This window comes from Eublepharis macularius, chromosome 6 (assembly GCF_028583425.1).
Source record: "Eublepharis macularius isolate TG4126 chromosome 6, MPM_Emac_v1.0, whole genome shotgun sequence".
In the NCBI taxonomy this organism is placed as follows: domain Eukaryota; kingdom Metazoa; phylum Chordata; class Lepidosauria; order Squamata; family Eublepharidae; genus Eublepharis; species Eublepharis macularius.
In genome coordinates, this window is record NC_072795.1 from 142,092,075 (window position 1) to 142,107,596 (window position 15,522).

The 15,522-nt window shown below is 45.3% G+C and overlaps 1 protein-coding gene across 1 annotated transcript in view; it reads left to right on the forward strand.

The window, feature by feature from the left end:
• Window positions 1–297: 297 nt before the first annotated feature.
• The window catches only part of MMRN2 (multimerin 2), a 46,122-nt gene continuing 30,897 nt past the window's right edge, over window positions 298–15,522 (forward strand). The window contains exon 1 of the mRNA XM_054983728.1: window positions 298–624. Within this exon, the coding sequence (XP_054839703.1) occupies window positions 383–624 (242 nt within the window). The 5' untranslated portion in view covers window positions 298–382. The remainder of the gene's footprint in view (window positions 625–15,522) is intronic.

Sequence of the window (15,522 nt, forward strand, 5' to 3'; positions counted from 1 at the left end):
TATTAAAACTAACATCCTTTTCCTGTAGCCCAGCAAGAAGGCAGCTGATAAAAGCCCTGGTTCCTGTCCCCTGATAAGTTCACAAGCCAGTCAAAGATCAGAATTCTCCCCCTCCCTTAAATAAAGCATGACCATCTCACCAAACCCTCCCCCCACCCATCTCCTCCTCCCTGTGGTCTTTTGGGCCCACACAGGAACCCACTCCACATTGTCAAATGGCCTCTGACATTTCCACCGTAGCTGGGAGGGCCAAGAGCTCTGCTTCCGCTCTTTGTTAACAGTCCTCCTTCCAAGTTTTAAACTAAGGAATGGTGCAAGGGGAATTCAAGGAGTAACACGGTTTAAAGTCCTGGGAGGTGTAAGCGGCTAAGAGGAACACAAAATGATAGCTACGATTTTACTCCTTTGTGGAACAATAGGACTGGGGCATTCAAGGCATCCTGGCCATAGGACACAGGATCACAGATTGTCAACAAATGCACCACCGTCTTCTTGGCCTGAGAAACACTGGGCAAGAGAGTTTCTCCCGGAGGAACCCTCGAACCAAGCTTCCAGCCCTCTAACTTCACACCAAGGAGAACTGGATGATAATTATGAAGCTATAAACCAACAACCTCGACATGAGTAAGTACTGGACCATTAAGACTATCAATACTTAAGTCTGAAGAGTGCACAACAGCACTCCAAAACGTATCCTTGAAAGGGAATCAAACTGGAATTTCCACCCCAAGGGAGAGCTGAGAATTCCAGACCACCTTCCTTGACAGACACGTTGCTTAGTCCAGGACATTGCAATCCTTCCAGGCCCGATAATAAACACAACTGCATAGCAATGTCTTGTTTTTTTAAAAAATCTAGTAATTCTTACAGAAATCAAAACACAAGTCAATGAATATTAACAGTTAAAAGAACAGAGAGAACTTATTTTTTATTAGCATTTTGGCTTGTTTTATACAATCATATTAAATGTTTACAAATAAAAATAAAATAAATGGTTTCAGTTGTGCGAGTTTAACAAATATACAGTGAATCTGGGAATTAGAGTGCAATCCAGCCAGAGTGAAGTGATTTTATTTCAGTGAAAACAAGCCTTCGCTTTCTTTCTCCCATCGAAATAAGTGGGTCTTTAGTGGCGGAAATTCTTGGTAGATGACTAAACTTTTACAAATGAAATGTGTTGCTGCTGCTGCTATTCCTTTATGTAGCTGTTCATTTATATGGCTGTATATAATAATTTCCTTTATATAGCAATTTTGGTATTCTTATCCCAAATGTCAGCTGTGCTCTGACTTCCCCATTTCCCTCAATGAAGGTAAATTGCTGTCCTTCCACTGAATTCCAGTGAAGGTAAATTGCTGTCCTCTGTGTTGCTGTCCTTCCACTGAAGGAGAAGATCATGGGTGGTTGTGTCCAGACACACAGAACCCCTGCCTCTGGCTGCTTCATTTATCATTTTTTAAGTCGCAATAAAACGAGGTTGGTTACTGCTATTTCTATGGACTAGTTTTTTACTGAAGGGCTGTCACATGGAAGAGGGCAAAGATTTGTTCTCTGCCACTTTGGAGGGCCACACAGGATTGACTGGCCTTAAGTAACAGGATGGGGGGCTTCAGCAGAACGTTAGGAAAAGAGTGGCCTGACCATGGAACTGATTCACGGTGTGTGGAGGGGCCTCTGGGCAGTGGCTGAACAACGTTGGACTAGAGGGCCTGAAGGGTCCCGCCCTACTCAACAGCTCTATAACTGAGAGCCAAAACACACGAGAAGAAATACCTAGGTTCAGCACGTGTTCTCTTACCTCAAGGTTTGCCGGGATCTGTAGGCGTCCTGGAAGCTTAAAGTTGAGCATTTACAGAGCAGCAGGAAGGGGAAGGGAAATACAGGCGCCTGTATTTCCCTTCCTGCTGCTCTGTAAATGCTAAACTTTAAGCTGCCAAGACACCTACACTTCCCAACAAACCTTGAGGTAAGAGAACACGTGCTGAACCTAGGTATTTCTTAACGTGTGTTTTGGCTCTGAGTCTCCGCAGATTGAGCCAGGGTTTGAATTTGCACCTTTGTGTTCATGGGATGCCGTGCCGAAATGAGACCACGGCAGAAGAGCCAGGGAGGCATGGAGCATAGCATCCCCCTCAGAAAACAAAAAAACAAAAACTCCCCACATTTTCAGGGCCTATTTTTTGTAAACTAAAAGGTTGTTCTGCCCACTCAATTTAGTCCTGAGTTTCTTAGCAGTTGGTCCCCAAGCACCAAAATCAGTTGGGGTATGGTTCTTCAACTTGTTTGCATTTCTCATCAGTAACCAAAGATCTTGAGCAAAATCAATAAAATAAAATAAATACAATAACAACAAAATTAAGCATTAAAATAAACATATAAAATTTGGGTAGTGGAAAGTGCCATCAGGTCACAAGCCACTTCTGGAAACCCTGGTGGGGTTTTCAAAGCATGAGGCATTCAGAGGTGGTTTGCCTCTGGGGGCAACCCTGGTCTTCCTTGGAGGTCTCTCATCCAAGCCAATCCTGCTCAGCTGATAAGATCAGGCTAGCCTGGACCAGGTCAGGCCATAATTATTTTATTTTATTTTACCAAGAATAGAATAAATTGAAACTCATGAACAATACCAGTATACCACAGTTTGAATCAGGACTATGACATGGGGGAGAAGGAGCTTCCCCCGCCCACCATTTTCCTGAGCCCAGAGGGCATTATTTACATCCGTGCAAATACACTACATGAATATTTGGACGTGTATCCCCAGATTGGGCACATAATGCCCTCTGGGCCTGTTTAGGGTTGAGAAACCAGTGTGGGGATGAAGAGCTGAAGCCCGTCTTCCTGCATCATTGGTGGTGGAAAGTGCCGTCAAGTCTTAGCCGATTTATGGCTACCCCTGCTGTGGCTTTCAAGGCAAGGGACTAACGGAGGTGGTTTGCCGTTGCCTGCCTCTGCTACCCTGGTCTTCTTTGGAGGTTTCCCATCCAATTACTACCCAAGGCTGACCCTGCTTAGCTTCCCTATCCAAAGCAGGCTGTGGCCCATCGGGACTGAATTTCCACAGGGAACTTGCAGCTACAAGTTCCCATGGTGGCTACGAGTTCAATGGAATGGCTAGTTTGGCCCGTAACCCCAGAATGCAGACGGGGGCTGGGGCTGAGGCGGGCTCACCTACGGACGTTTGATCGTTCCCGATGCTCAGCTCCCCCTTCTTAGCAGCTTTGCGGTACCAGCTCTCAACAAAATTACTTTTAAAAGGAGGATTCGTGAAGTTAAACGACAGTGAGAAAAGTGTTGGGGAGGATTTCAAATCACATGCATTTTGTTTTGTGTTGTGCAAGATCAGAGCCCACAACGTGTTCTGGCTAATTAAGATGTTTCTTGCATGGTCCTGTGCGGGGTTACCAGTTGGATAAGAAACAGGTGGCACTTGGCGAGTGTCCGCAAATGACGAGAAGCAGAAAATCAATAAAGACCAATGGTAGAAAATGGGGCAAGCCTTTAAATAAATGCTGAATTGTGTTTTGGGTAAGGTTGCGAATACCAATAAGGCACAGAAAGGGAAATCTTGCATCCACTCCACAATTTCTGCAGCTGTTATCCTTTCACATTATGGACTCAATCATCTACCATATGCTTACCCTTTCTATCCCCTCTGTTGTCTTTCACCACAGACAGTCAAAATTTCATTGGTAAGTATTTTGTAGAAGGGATCCCTCTCTCTCTGCTTATTTTTATGTAAAGATTAATATATACAGATACTTTATCACACTCTTTTTAGATGTGATAGCCATGCACAGCAAGAGCCCAGTGACTGCACATATTTGAAAGCACATGTGGCACATGATGTTTCTGATACACATGGTCGTGCATTGTGCAGGGGGTTGGACTAGATGACTCTGGAGGTCCCTTCCAATCCTATGATTCTATGTTGTCAGAACAGGGAGCTGCACATATTTTGCATGTCTTTTGCTATAAATACTCATGATTTCCAAGTGGAGGTGCTGTCATCATCAGTGGCATCATTGGTGACATCACTGCTCCCTCGCCTTTTTTATTTTTTGCACATGCTTACATCAATAGATTGATATAAGTGCTGAATTTTAAAACAAGAAGATTGAAAATGAACATGCGAGGAAGTTTTTGCAGAGGGGAGCCTAAAGGGAGCAGCTCCGTCTCCCTTACCTAAGTTTCCCCTTTCCAAACCAGAGAGCCCTGCCCGGGATGGCGCAGAGCCAGGAGGCAGAGACCAGCGCCAGCATGGCGAACCGACCTCCCTCGGGATGGAGCCCAGAGCTGCCTCTGCAGTGTGCTTTTCAGACCACGCTGCTTTTTATGGCTCCAGGAGTGGCCGCCTCCTCTTCCCCTGGGCCACCAGGGCTTTTGCGTTTTTTTGAAAAATTCATCCATTCCAGATCAATAGATCCAACTACCATAATAAAAGGTTCTATTCCAGCTTTCATTTTTTAAAAAGTAATTCTCTATCCCCTTCCTTTCTGGAGATATGCCCTTTCCTTATACCTCCACAAGGGAATGGGCTAAAGACTTACTTTAAAAAAAAATTAAAGCTGTGAATTCAGAGAATCTGCTGCACATATTATTACAGTAGTAGGTTGATCTATAGATATGAAATTGACAATTAAATAAGATCAAAACAAAACTAGGAAGAGAGGAAAGGAAGATGGGTGGAGGAGTGGTTTCATTATGATGAAGCAAGTGCATCAGAGGTGGGTGGGAATGGGTAGGACAAAACCGAAAGAAATATTATGCACGAGGAAAAATCAACTCAAAATCAGCTTCCAGAAAAGAGGTCTCAAAAGAACCAGAAAAAAACTGGGAGGAAACCAAAAAAACTCCAAGCCAAAAGTAAAGACAAAATTTTTTTTTGCAGAACTCAGGGGATAAATAAATTAAAGCAGTATGGAGGTTAGAACTGATGACCAAAACCTGTGTGAAAAATCCCCCCCAAAGGAAATAAAGTAAAACTGCATGAGAGATCTCTCTTTTCAAGGTCTCCAAAAAGAATATGTGACAGGCCTTTTCTTCCAGCTCCAGGAATCCACAAAAAGCTCCTATAATTTGAGGCTTTTTTTGAAATGTAAACCTTCCGCCCAGTTGCTAGATGTTGCTGTGGTAGCGAGTGTGAAGGCTTTGGGTTCTTTGCCATGAGGTAAGTTTGTATTGCACCTGAAGAGTACTGAGATCACCGAAGCAGGAGGGTCAACAAAACAACAAAGATGATTTGATTTGTGTACAGGTGTTTTTGAAAGAACACAACATCAGTCCAGGTCTCCAGGCAGTCACAGGAGAAGCCTGGCTAAGGCACTTAAACTTATGGCTTCAGGTTGTGATTTAAATTCCTTTGAATGCTTGTGATTACAAACCAGCTTTCACTGCCTGGCCGCCAGGTTGGATCTTGTCTCGCAGAGGATTCCACCCCCACCAGCCTGCCTTTCCCAAGAGTCAGAGTGAAGGGGGAAAGGTCTGCATATCACCAGAGACAGGTGCCATGATGACTGGGTATTCTGTCTTCTCCTAGAGGTAGAGCCAAACCCCTCTGCCACACTAGCAGGCAGCGCCACCCTCGATCCTGTCAGCTGTTTTGCTGAGGTAGCCCTCCAACATCCCCCCTCCCCGAAAGGAAGGAACGCAGAGGCTCAGGGTGGAAACAGATGAGTGGCTGTTCTACCTTCCAGGGGCAGGGCTGCCGCCTCACTCAATGCCTTTCCGACACGGCCAGGCCATGCAAGTAGGTCAAACTGTGAAAAGATTAAAACGCCAGTGGGCAGTTTAATGAGTTTTTAAATAGCAGTCCCTCTTACGGCAGAGCACCAACAGTAGCAACCTGATTATCTCTACAGCTCTATGATGTCGATGTTTTGTTCCTTCTCTTTGGGAAGAAAAGTATGAGGGTGGTATCTTCTTATTACGTCACTTCACAGCACTGATTTATCAGGTTTTGGGGAAACTGTTGCTATTGCTATGAGTTTGCAATCTCATTTGCCTTTGTGCATCTGTGCTTCCTGGTGGATGGTATAATTTAAGGAGTTGCTTTGTTCCCACTCCTCTTGTAATTTTATGGTAGAGGATGCAATGCTTGAAGATCTCCTTATCTGGACTCCTGTATCAGAGAAGGATGTATGTATCAGGATCCATCAAATGCGACCTGGCAAATCCCCTGGTCTAGATCAGATTCCAAATAACTTATTTAAGATACCTCCTTCCTGGCGGGATAGGCTATTTGCACCATTTTTCCCCAGATAAACCAGACAAGTGAAATCCACCTCCCGCTGGAAGTGTTCCATAACTCTTCCAGTTTTTAAAAAAGGGTAACAGTGTTGTCCTTGCCAACTAGCCTTCTGTCATCAGTTGGAAAATTATATTCTTCCCTTTTGCACCAAAAGTGGAATGGATTGAGACCAAGATTTTAGGTTGAGAACAAATTGGCTTCAGCAAAGGATTTTCCACCATTGACCACTGTTTAATTCTTTCCCATTTACCTGAAAAGTATACAGCTTCCTTGGGGATGGGGGAACTTTTATAGATCTTAGAGGTGCATTCGACTCAGTCAGTCGGACAAAGCTATGGGGAAAATTGGTGGGCTCAACAACTGATAAAAACTTACTCTGGTTTCCGCCAGGCTCAAACTCAGGTCGGGCTGCAGTACTGCAGCTTACCACTCTGCGCCATGGGGCAGTGAGAACGGTGGAATATAAATGACATAAATAAATAAATGAATGAATAAATAAATGAATAAAATATCTAAATGATCATCCCCAGATCTTCATGTCCGCAGACTAGAATCAAAAGAAATACCATTGTTGCTTTATGTCGATGATTTGGTCCTCTTGAATTAAGATTGTCCTGAACAGACTGTTGAGATATTTTTCAAACTATTGTCTAGATGAGGAGCCACAAATAAACTACAGTATATCTAAAATCTTGGTTTTCTCCATAAATAGCAACTTACATCTTTCTAAATGGACTGTAGCAAATTTCAATATTGAACAAGTTAGAAGGTTTTGCTATTTGGGGACTGTCTTCTCCTCAAAACTTTCTTGGCTTCCCCAGCATAAGTTTGCATTGAATACGATTAAGCCTATGGTTGGAGCGATTTCTTGTTTCTTTTTTACAAGGGGAGGAAGATATATCCCTGGTGCAATACAGGTGTTTAACTGTAATATAATTTCACAGCTACTTTATAGTTTTGCTATTTGGATTTTGGTGATCTCAGAACCTTTTGATCACCCTCTTTGTCGGGTTATATGTAGGATAACAGGCATTCCTTGGTGTGTTTCAGACGCGTCTCTTAGGGCAGAACGAGGCCAAAAGCTGTTGGAAACTAGAGGGTAGCTTAGTGCCATTAACCGAAGAATAAAGATAATTTTTGCCTTAGAAATGAAAGTTGGCTGTTTTTTTCTTAAACAAGACTTTTATTATTTTGTGTGAATTAAGACTGTTGATGCTAGATTACAGCAGCTGGGGCTCCTGGTTTTGTTTCAGTCTTTTTAAATAGTCAATTTCATATCAATATACTGATGTACTGTTCTAATGATAGGTGCAGCAGGCTCTCCGAATTACCAGCTTTCCTTTTTTTAAAAAAAGGCAGTCTCTAGCGCCTTCCTTTGGGGACATATGCCTTCATACTGAGTTAGCCCCCTGCCCTTCTAGCCCAGTGTCAAATACTCTAAGTGGGCGTGGCTCTTCAGTGTCCCACCCAGAGGTTTTGCTACCTGGGGGGGTGGGGGGTGGGTCCTCTGCATGCAGAGCATTAAGCTATGGCACTTCTACAAACCTCAGTTATGGTCACCCTGGCGATGCCTGTGGAACATAGTAGTGGTTGCATTGATGCTACGAACCATAATTTTGTTGGATATTTCACTTGTCTGTGCATACGAGGAGCTGTGATCCCTGCTTGTCTGTGCTGCATGATGAACGGGCATGTCAGTTATGCTGACATCTAAATTACCATGACTGAGCATTTGAGATGATCCTTCCTGAAGATGATCCGACCTGAAGGTGCTGACACACCTCAGTACTAGGCTTGCAAGCGGAAGGTGACAGACCAGGAGCTGTTTAGTCACCCATCCTCCTCTACAGCTGTGGCAGTGAAACTATATGTTTCATGTGCCTGGTTCACTGTTGTGGAACGAGCACATACTCAGGGCCAATCGACATGATGTGTGTGTGATGTGAGTCGGGTCAGGGTGCCGCAGCCCAACCTGCCCTCACTTTCCAAAGCACTTTACTGCTCGATGTGGTTCGGGAGCACTTCATTGGGAGAGAAAAGGCTTCGGCATTCCCACCAACGCCATTTTCCCAAGGTTATCCCCTAACACCACCACCACCATCATAATTGTGGCATGTATGCTACTCCTCCATTGAAGGAAGAGCCACTTCAGTTGCAGGAAGTTTTCTGAGGCTAGAGGAAGGCTTTAGACTTTGCTTGCTGGAGGAGTAGGATACATGCCCGTAACGACAACCTTTCTGTACAGAACTATCAATGGACATAGTTCTTTCAGAAGCAAAAATGATTCATCCCTTGCCCTAAAAAGAGCCAGTGTGAATCATAGAATCATAGGGTTGGAAGGGACCTCTAGGGTCTAGTGTAATCCCCTGCACAAGGCAGGAAATTCAAAAAAACTGCCCCAGTGACCCCAGCTCCATGCCTAGAAGTCAGGGCTTTTTTTCAGCTGGAACGCAGTGGAACGGAGTTCCGGAACCCCTTGAAAATGGTCACATGGCTGGTGGCCCCACCCCCTGATCTCCAGACAGAGGGGAGTTTAGATTGCCCTCCCTGCTGCTGAGCGGTGTGGAGGGCCATCTCAACTCCCCTCTGTCTGGAGATCAGGGGGCGGGGCCACCAGCCATGTGACCATTTTCCCCGAGGGCAACCCACTGAGTTCCACCACCTCTTTCCCCAGGAAAAAAGCCCTGCTTATAGATGGTGCTTGATAGGGAAAAGAGGCTCCTTCAAGGATTCCAGGCCCCACAGATAAGCATCAGACTCTAGAATTTAGCCCAGAAAAAAAGAAATGCCCCAGTGAAGTCCCTACAAGAATCCGTCTTGCATGTTCTCTGTGGGTAATGCCAGGAAGCGTTCTGGTGGCAGCCTCCTACAACATCCGATGCAGCCAAAAGACCTCCAAAGGCAACACCAGGCAGACTGCTACACTAGACCCCTTAGGAGGTAACCAGGGCATGCCTCATCGTCAAAAGTTACTTTTTGACTTTATTGCGCTGTGCTTCTTTTTAAATTAATCCCAGTTGTTTTCTTTGCTGTCATTTGTAATGGTCTACATTTTAAAAAATACTTTCCAGTCTCAGAAGGGAGAGCCAAGCATCCAATGCCATGTTTGAGAATGCAAAGGGTCATAACAAGTGGTTATGCACCACCCTTTTTCTGTGCTCAGATCTAGATGATAGGCACCGAAGGGTGTTTCATTTTTTAAAAAAGGAAGCCATGACCAACCATAGCTTTATGTGCGTGTATGGTAGTCGTCACATGAAGTGATCTTATTGTGATGTTTATGTCACCAGATTTCCAACGCAGAAGTGGTTTCTGTGTCAGGAATTCCAAATATCGAAAGCAGGCCCAAGTGTGGACATAAAAGTAAAATCAGAGGAAACCATTTAGTCACCAGATGGAGACATTAGTGGTTATATAAAGACACATCTTTGGACAATTTCCCATGCGAGGCCATGCCTTATATAGAATGTTGCAGCATTCTCACAACAGGTGGTTCAATGTAATTTATGTCTGGAGGAAGAGGGTCTGTTATTGCTATCAGATTTCCTGTATTAGTCTAGCTACAAGGAAGAAGACACAAAAAGGCAAGGTGGCAACGTGACCGGACAGGAGGGAGTTCTAAGAACAGGAAGTCTTTAGAAGTGAGGGGTGTGTATGTGGAGGGGGAGGCAGTTCAGTGTGGCACAAATATACTTTTATCCTTTATTTTGTTTTGTAATTCAGATGTATCGTCTACATTAGCCAGGATATCCATTCATTGATAAACACCTCTCCTTTGTTTTCCCACGCACATGAGCAATGCTGCACAATCCTTAACATAAATAACACAATTTTCAAGTAGGTAGCTGTCTTGGTCTGTAGTAGAACAGCAGGATTTGAATCTAGTGACGCATCGGAGACCAACAGAATTTTCATTGTATAAGTTTTCAGGAGTTAAAGCTCCCTTCTTCAGATTCAGGTATCTGAGGAAAGGAGCTTTGACTCTTGAAAGTTTATAACCTGAAAATCTTGTTGCTCTCTGAGGTGTCACGGGATTTGGGACTCAAATCCTGCTGTAAATAGCACAAGTGAAGCTTTGTGCGTAAAAATAACCAGAAGGCATATCTATATTATTAACTTAAAACCTGTTTAATCGTAATTCTTTTAATTATTTAGGCTGGGATTTCTCATTGCTAGCTCTCACCAAACTACAAGTCCCAGTAAAAGCTTTGGGGGAAGCCATGGCAATTAAATGGGTCTAAAACCGGTCTAGGTCCGTATTGCAAACTTGTCAACACAGAACCAGATTCTCTTACCAAGTCACCAAGGATATGGCACAGTGAAATCTGTGTTTTTGCTGTTGAGGGAATAAAGTTCACACAGAGTCTACAGTTTTGATCAGGCATCTGATGAAGAGAACTTGATTCTCGAAAGCTTATGCTATAATAAAATTCGAAAGCTTATGCTATAATAAAATTGGTTAGTCTTAAAGGTGCTACTGGACTCTTTTTGACAGAGTCTACTGTTATCTTTAGCTAAGAAATATGAATCGTTTATTTGAAGGAACTCCATTCAGAATAGGATGGAGTAGAAACATCATTCTACTCTAGCTATTAGGATGGCGAGAGATGCGGGACAGCTGTTCTGTTCTCATGGTGGAAAGATGGAGGGGACAGACAGACAGACAGACAGACCGAGCGAAAAGGTGTTATTCAGAAGGATGGACGATTCCCTGAGGCTAACAGACAAAGGCCTTCACTTCCAACCGCCCTCCCTTGCTGTTAGTTGCTCACCTACCCCAGCATGTGTGAATGTGTAGAAGACTCAAGAGTGATGCAAAGGAAGTGCTGAAGGAGGAAGAGATAATAGGGGGTCATCAAACTTGTTGAGCACTCTTACAATTTTGAAGTTGGTACTGGCAGCTATAGCAAAATGGCTGCCAGGGACAAATCAGAAAATGGCTTGAATGAGGAAGGAGGAGCACAAAATGTTGGGCTGTCCCAAGCCAAGAGTCTTCCTGTGAGGAGGGGAGCTCTTTCTGAATGGATGCTCCCTACAGACCCTGATGTGACACCTCCTGGAGTTCTCTAAGAGCGGGACCGCAAGTGACGCCTGACACAGATTGGACACTTGTCAGCTTCCCTCAAGTTTTGATGGGAAATGTAGGCGTCCTGGCCTTGCAGCTTGGCTCTCCGACTGCTGTCCAATGGACTTTTCAACTGTCACTTGTCCAACATTCCGCCAAGCTGCCTACATTTCCCATCAAAACTTGAGGGAAGCTGACCAGTGTCCAACCTGTGTCAGGCGTCACTTGTGGTCCCGCTCTCAGGCACTATAGATAAGTAGGGGGAAGCCAAACAACTGACTCTGTTTTGGAAACGAAGCAAGTGGGCAGCAGAAAACACATCAGCAGGCCCCGCTTTGGGAATCACTGGGCTAGATCTTACTGCATTTGACACAGGGCTTGTATAGAAGATTCAATCAGCATGCTACTTGCCCTGTTCTTCCCTCTTTCAAAGCCCGCACAAAGGCAGGCAGACCCCCCTGTCCTCCACCAAGCCCTGTGACATGTCCTGTTTCAGGTAGGTAGCCACAGGGCCGCTGAGAGACTGGAGACGAAGGGGACAAAATCCCCCTGGCCAAGATCAGTTGAGGGCTCTGAGCTGGGGCTCAGGTGGCCTGCAGCCTCGTGCGGGATGGGCGGCTGTTGCAGCCCAGGGGACGGCCATATAAATCCAATGCCTGTTTTTTTTTTTAGTGTTGGCAGCAAATCTGCTGGGCCAAAGGCACTGCTAGGGAGAAGGAGTATGCTTGAATATAAGACCACACAGAAAGTAAGTCACTTGAGCATCCCCATGTAAGATGTCTTGTGTAGAGAGACTCAATGTTGGCCGGGAAGCGTAGTTTTAAAAAAAAAAGCTGGAGGAGATCACTCTGGAGGAGATGGATTCTCTCACAGCCTGCCGCTGCCTCTGGTATGCCGGACTGTCTCCCCTTCTGCTGCCTTTGCCTTGCTGCCCTCACTACTTAAAACTTTACATTAACTGAGCCTCAGCAGGGCAGAGGCAGCGGAGGGCTGTGAGAGAATCCATCCCCTCTGGAGCGATCTTCGCTCTGTCTTTTAAAACTGCACTTCCCAGCTAACATTGCATCTCCTGACACATGAAGAATACGTGTCAGAAGTCTTGCGTAGAGAGACGCTCTATCAGTGTGTGCTCCACCTCCCAAGCCCTGCGTGATCTCTTCATGCTGTACAGGCAAGTGTCCGTGGCTGCTGGTGCTTACCTGACTGTCTCCTGTCTCCTTGCGGCCTCCGCTGCTCCTGCTGCAGCCAGGGAAGCCGGCAGCATGGAGGGCCAGTTCAGCGGGCGCCAGCATAAGTTTCCGCAGGGGAGGAGCGATCGCCGGTTCTACTGGGAAGCAACAGTGAGGGGCGGGATCAGGCTTACTGTGCAAACTTGGTGCCACTTCTGCACGTGTTTTTTGTTCAGTGCAAGTCCTCCTTTATTCCCAAGTGAGTTTAGGAGTAGTCTAGCTTAAATTCAGTGTGCCTCCCAGCAGGCATCAAATCAGTGTTATTTCTTCAAGGCCCTTTAACAGGACGCCGGGGGTGGGAGGAGGATGTGCCTCGTGAGGCATGCCTAATTGGGGCACCTCCACTCCATGGGTCTCTGCTTGGAAGTTTGTGAGGGGTGGGTCAGCTGCCTTGTAAACGGAGATCCCCTTGGGAGGGTTTCTTACGCACTTCACAAGGGGCGGCAGAGGAGGAAGGGCGTGTGCTGCTGACTTTGTATCCTGACTTAGTATCCTGCAGCGTGGGAGAGAAATGCCATCAAAATACTTGCCAAACCAAAATGCGTAAACAGGAGTTGGATGTCATCACTATGTAGACGACACCCAGCTCCATATCTTGCTGTCCAGGTCCCTGCAAGATTCAGAAGAAGTCTTGGATCGCTGCCTGACAGCTGTGTGATAAAATGGCTGAAAATGAACAAATTGAAATTAAATCCAGACAAGACGGAAGTGATACTTGTTGGAAGGCAGAGACACACTGAAGGACATTGTACTCCACACTTTCCATAGAGTTCATCTGACCCTTGCAGACTCAGTTAAAAGCCCAGGGGTTATACTGGATCCAGCGTTATTACTAAAAAAACAATTTAAGGCAGCTGCAAAAAATGCTTTCTACAACTTCTCCCTAGCCTGGAAAATAGCTTCTTACCTCAACATGGCTGACCTGGCCACCTGGATCCATGCCATTGGTAACATCAAGACTTGACTATTGTAATGCTCTATACATTGGCCTCCCATCTAAGTTAACTAGGAGGCTCCAATTGGTGCAAAATGCTGCAGCTCAACTGTTATCAGGGGTGAGCAGGAGCATGAACATCGCTCCCATCATGCAGTCACTCCATAGGCTACTCATCAGTTACCGTGCTCAGTTCAAGGTATTAGTTATCATTTACAAAGCTCTTCACGGCCTTGCTCTGGCATACCTACAGGATCGCCTCCCTCCCTATGCTCCTCCATGGCAGCTTCGCTCTTCCGAACAGGGTCTCCTGCAGGTGCCACCCTGCACATCAACAAAATCGACAGCAGCCCGTACACGGGCTTTCTCTGTGGTGGCCCCCATCCTGTGGAACGGCCTGCCTGAGGAGGACAGGAGAGCTCCCACTTTCCTGACTTTCCTCAAACGATGCAAAACTGAATTAGTCAAACAGGCTTTTTACTCAGATAGGAGGGCTGTATTGAAGGGAGGGGATCTCAGATGATCCACGAATGAGTTAGCCGTGGCAAGTCAGCCATGAACAGATAGACAAGCAGTTGAACCCCTTGTCCAAAAATCAGCTTCTTGTTTACGATGGGTGAACAGAATGGGAGCCGGCCTGGTGGGTGTTCAGAAGAATATGTTCAGAAGTGTCCTACCTTTATTTTTGAAATTTACCCCATACGTTTTGAGCCATTGCTCTTTGTCAAGGGTACTATAATTAGGGATTAAAAATACATATCAGGACAGATTGTTTAAAACTGAAAAGTATTCTTACAGGAAAAAAGCAATCATCTGTGAAAGTAGACGAGTAGCTTTTGTCCTCTTTGGGAAAACATTATTCATGATACATTTCCTTGTTAAATTGATCATAATAGTATTTGAGCACACTTTTAATACACCAGCAGTGGCTTGAAACACATCATGTGAATTTTAAAAATGAATTTATATTCCACGCATGGCTTCTTTGGACATTCAGTTTTCCTTTTTTCTTTTCAAGGACTGACACAGCCGTCTCTCTTTTTCTTGTCAAGGTTATACTGCTGGCTTTGGGGAAACCGATGATGCTTTACACCTTAGCCTGTCTACCGGGGTGCCCACCTCTTCTCCAGCGCTCAACTTGTAAATAGGTAGACATGGCTTCAATGCCACCAGTCACCAATCCACTGGGCCCCGTGGCAACTGGACCTACTTCGCTGCTGCTCAGGGAAGTGACGCTGCTGTCTCCCAAAGGCATATGGACGTTCATGTCTTTGACAGGCCAGTCAGATTAATAATAATCAACCGTCCTGGCCCGTTTGGGTGACAAATGGAGGGTGGAAGGACTAAGCAAAGTGTTGTAAGAAGATAAAAGCAGCTCCTCCCCCCGCCCCCCCCCACCCCCGTGCAACCTTCGAGTAAATCAGAACAACGTTCAGCCTTTAATGGTTTGTTTACTTTCCTTGATAGTACCAGAAACCTCTCTGCTTCGTGCTGTCTAGGTTGTGGCTAAAATAAATCCAAAAAGTATGCTCTTAAATATTTTAACAACTAATCTGAGAAAAGAACAAGGAGATCTCTTCTGTTATGGTGACAGCAGCAAGAGTACTACTTGCAGGTAAATGGAAAACTGATGCTTGTCCCGGTCTCCCAGAGTGGAGAGGTAAGGTTCACGAATATGCTGCAATGGCCAAACTGACCACCTACTTAAAAAATAGGCCAATAACTGACCTGGAAAAAATGGAAGGATTTCTTTGATTATTTAGGCTAAACTAATTGATACAGTAGCTTAGAGGGAGGGAGGGAAGAAGAGAGAAAGAGAAATGTTATGTATCTAGGTTCAGGGAAGCCAAATAGGTTGTCAGGTCTGTTACCCACAGTCCCTCCATATTGCCTACTCTGAGTGTATTGCAGTATGTGCTCATGTCTGTTTTCCACAGTGGCTGTCTAGTTCCCGGGACGGCTGAGCTCTTATCTGGGATGGCTCGCCGCAGCGGCCTTGGGACAGCTCCTTCCTGCTCTCCCACTGACTATACCCAGCTGGATGGGC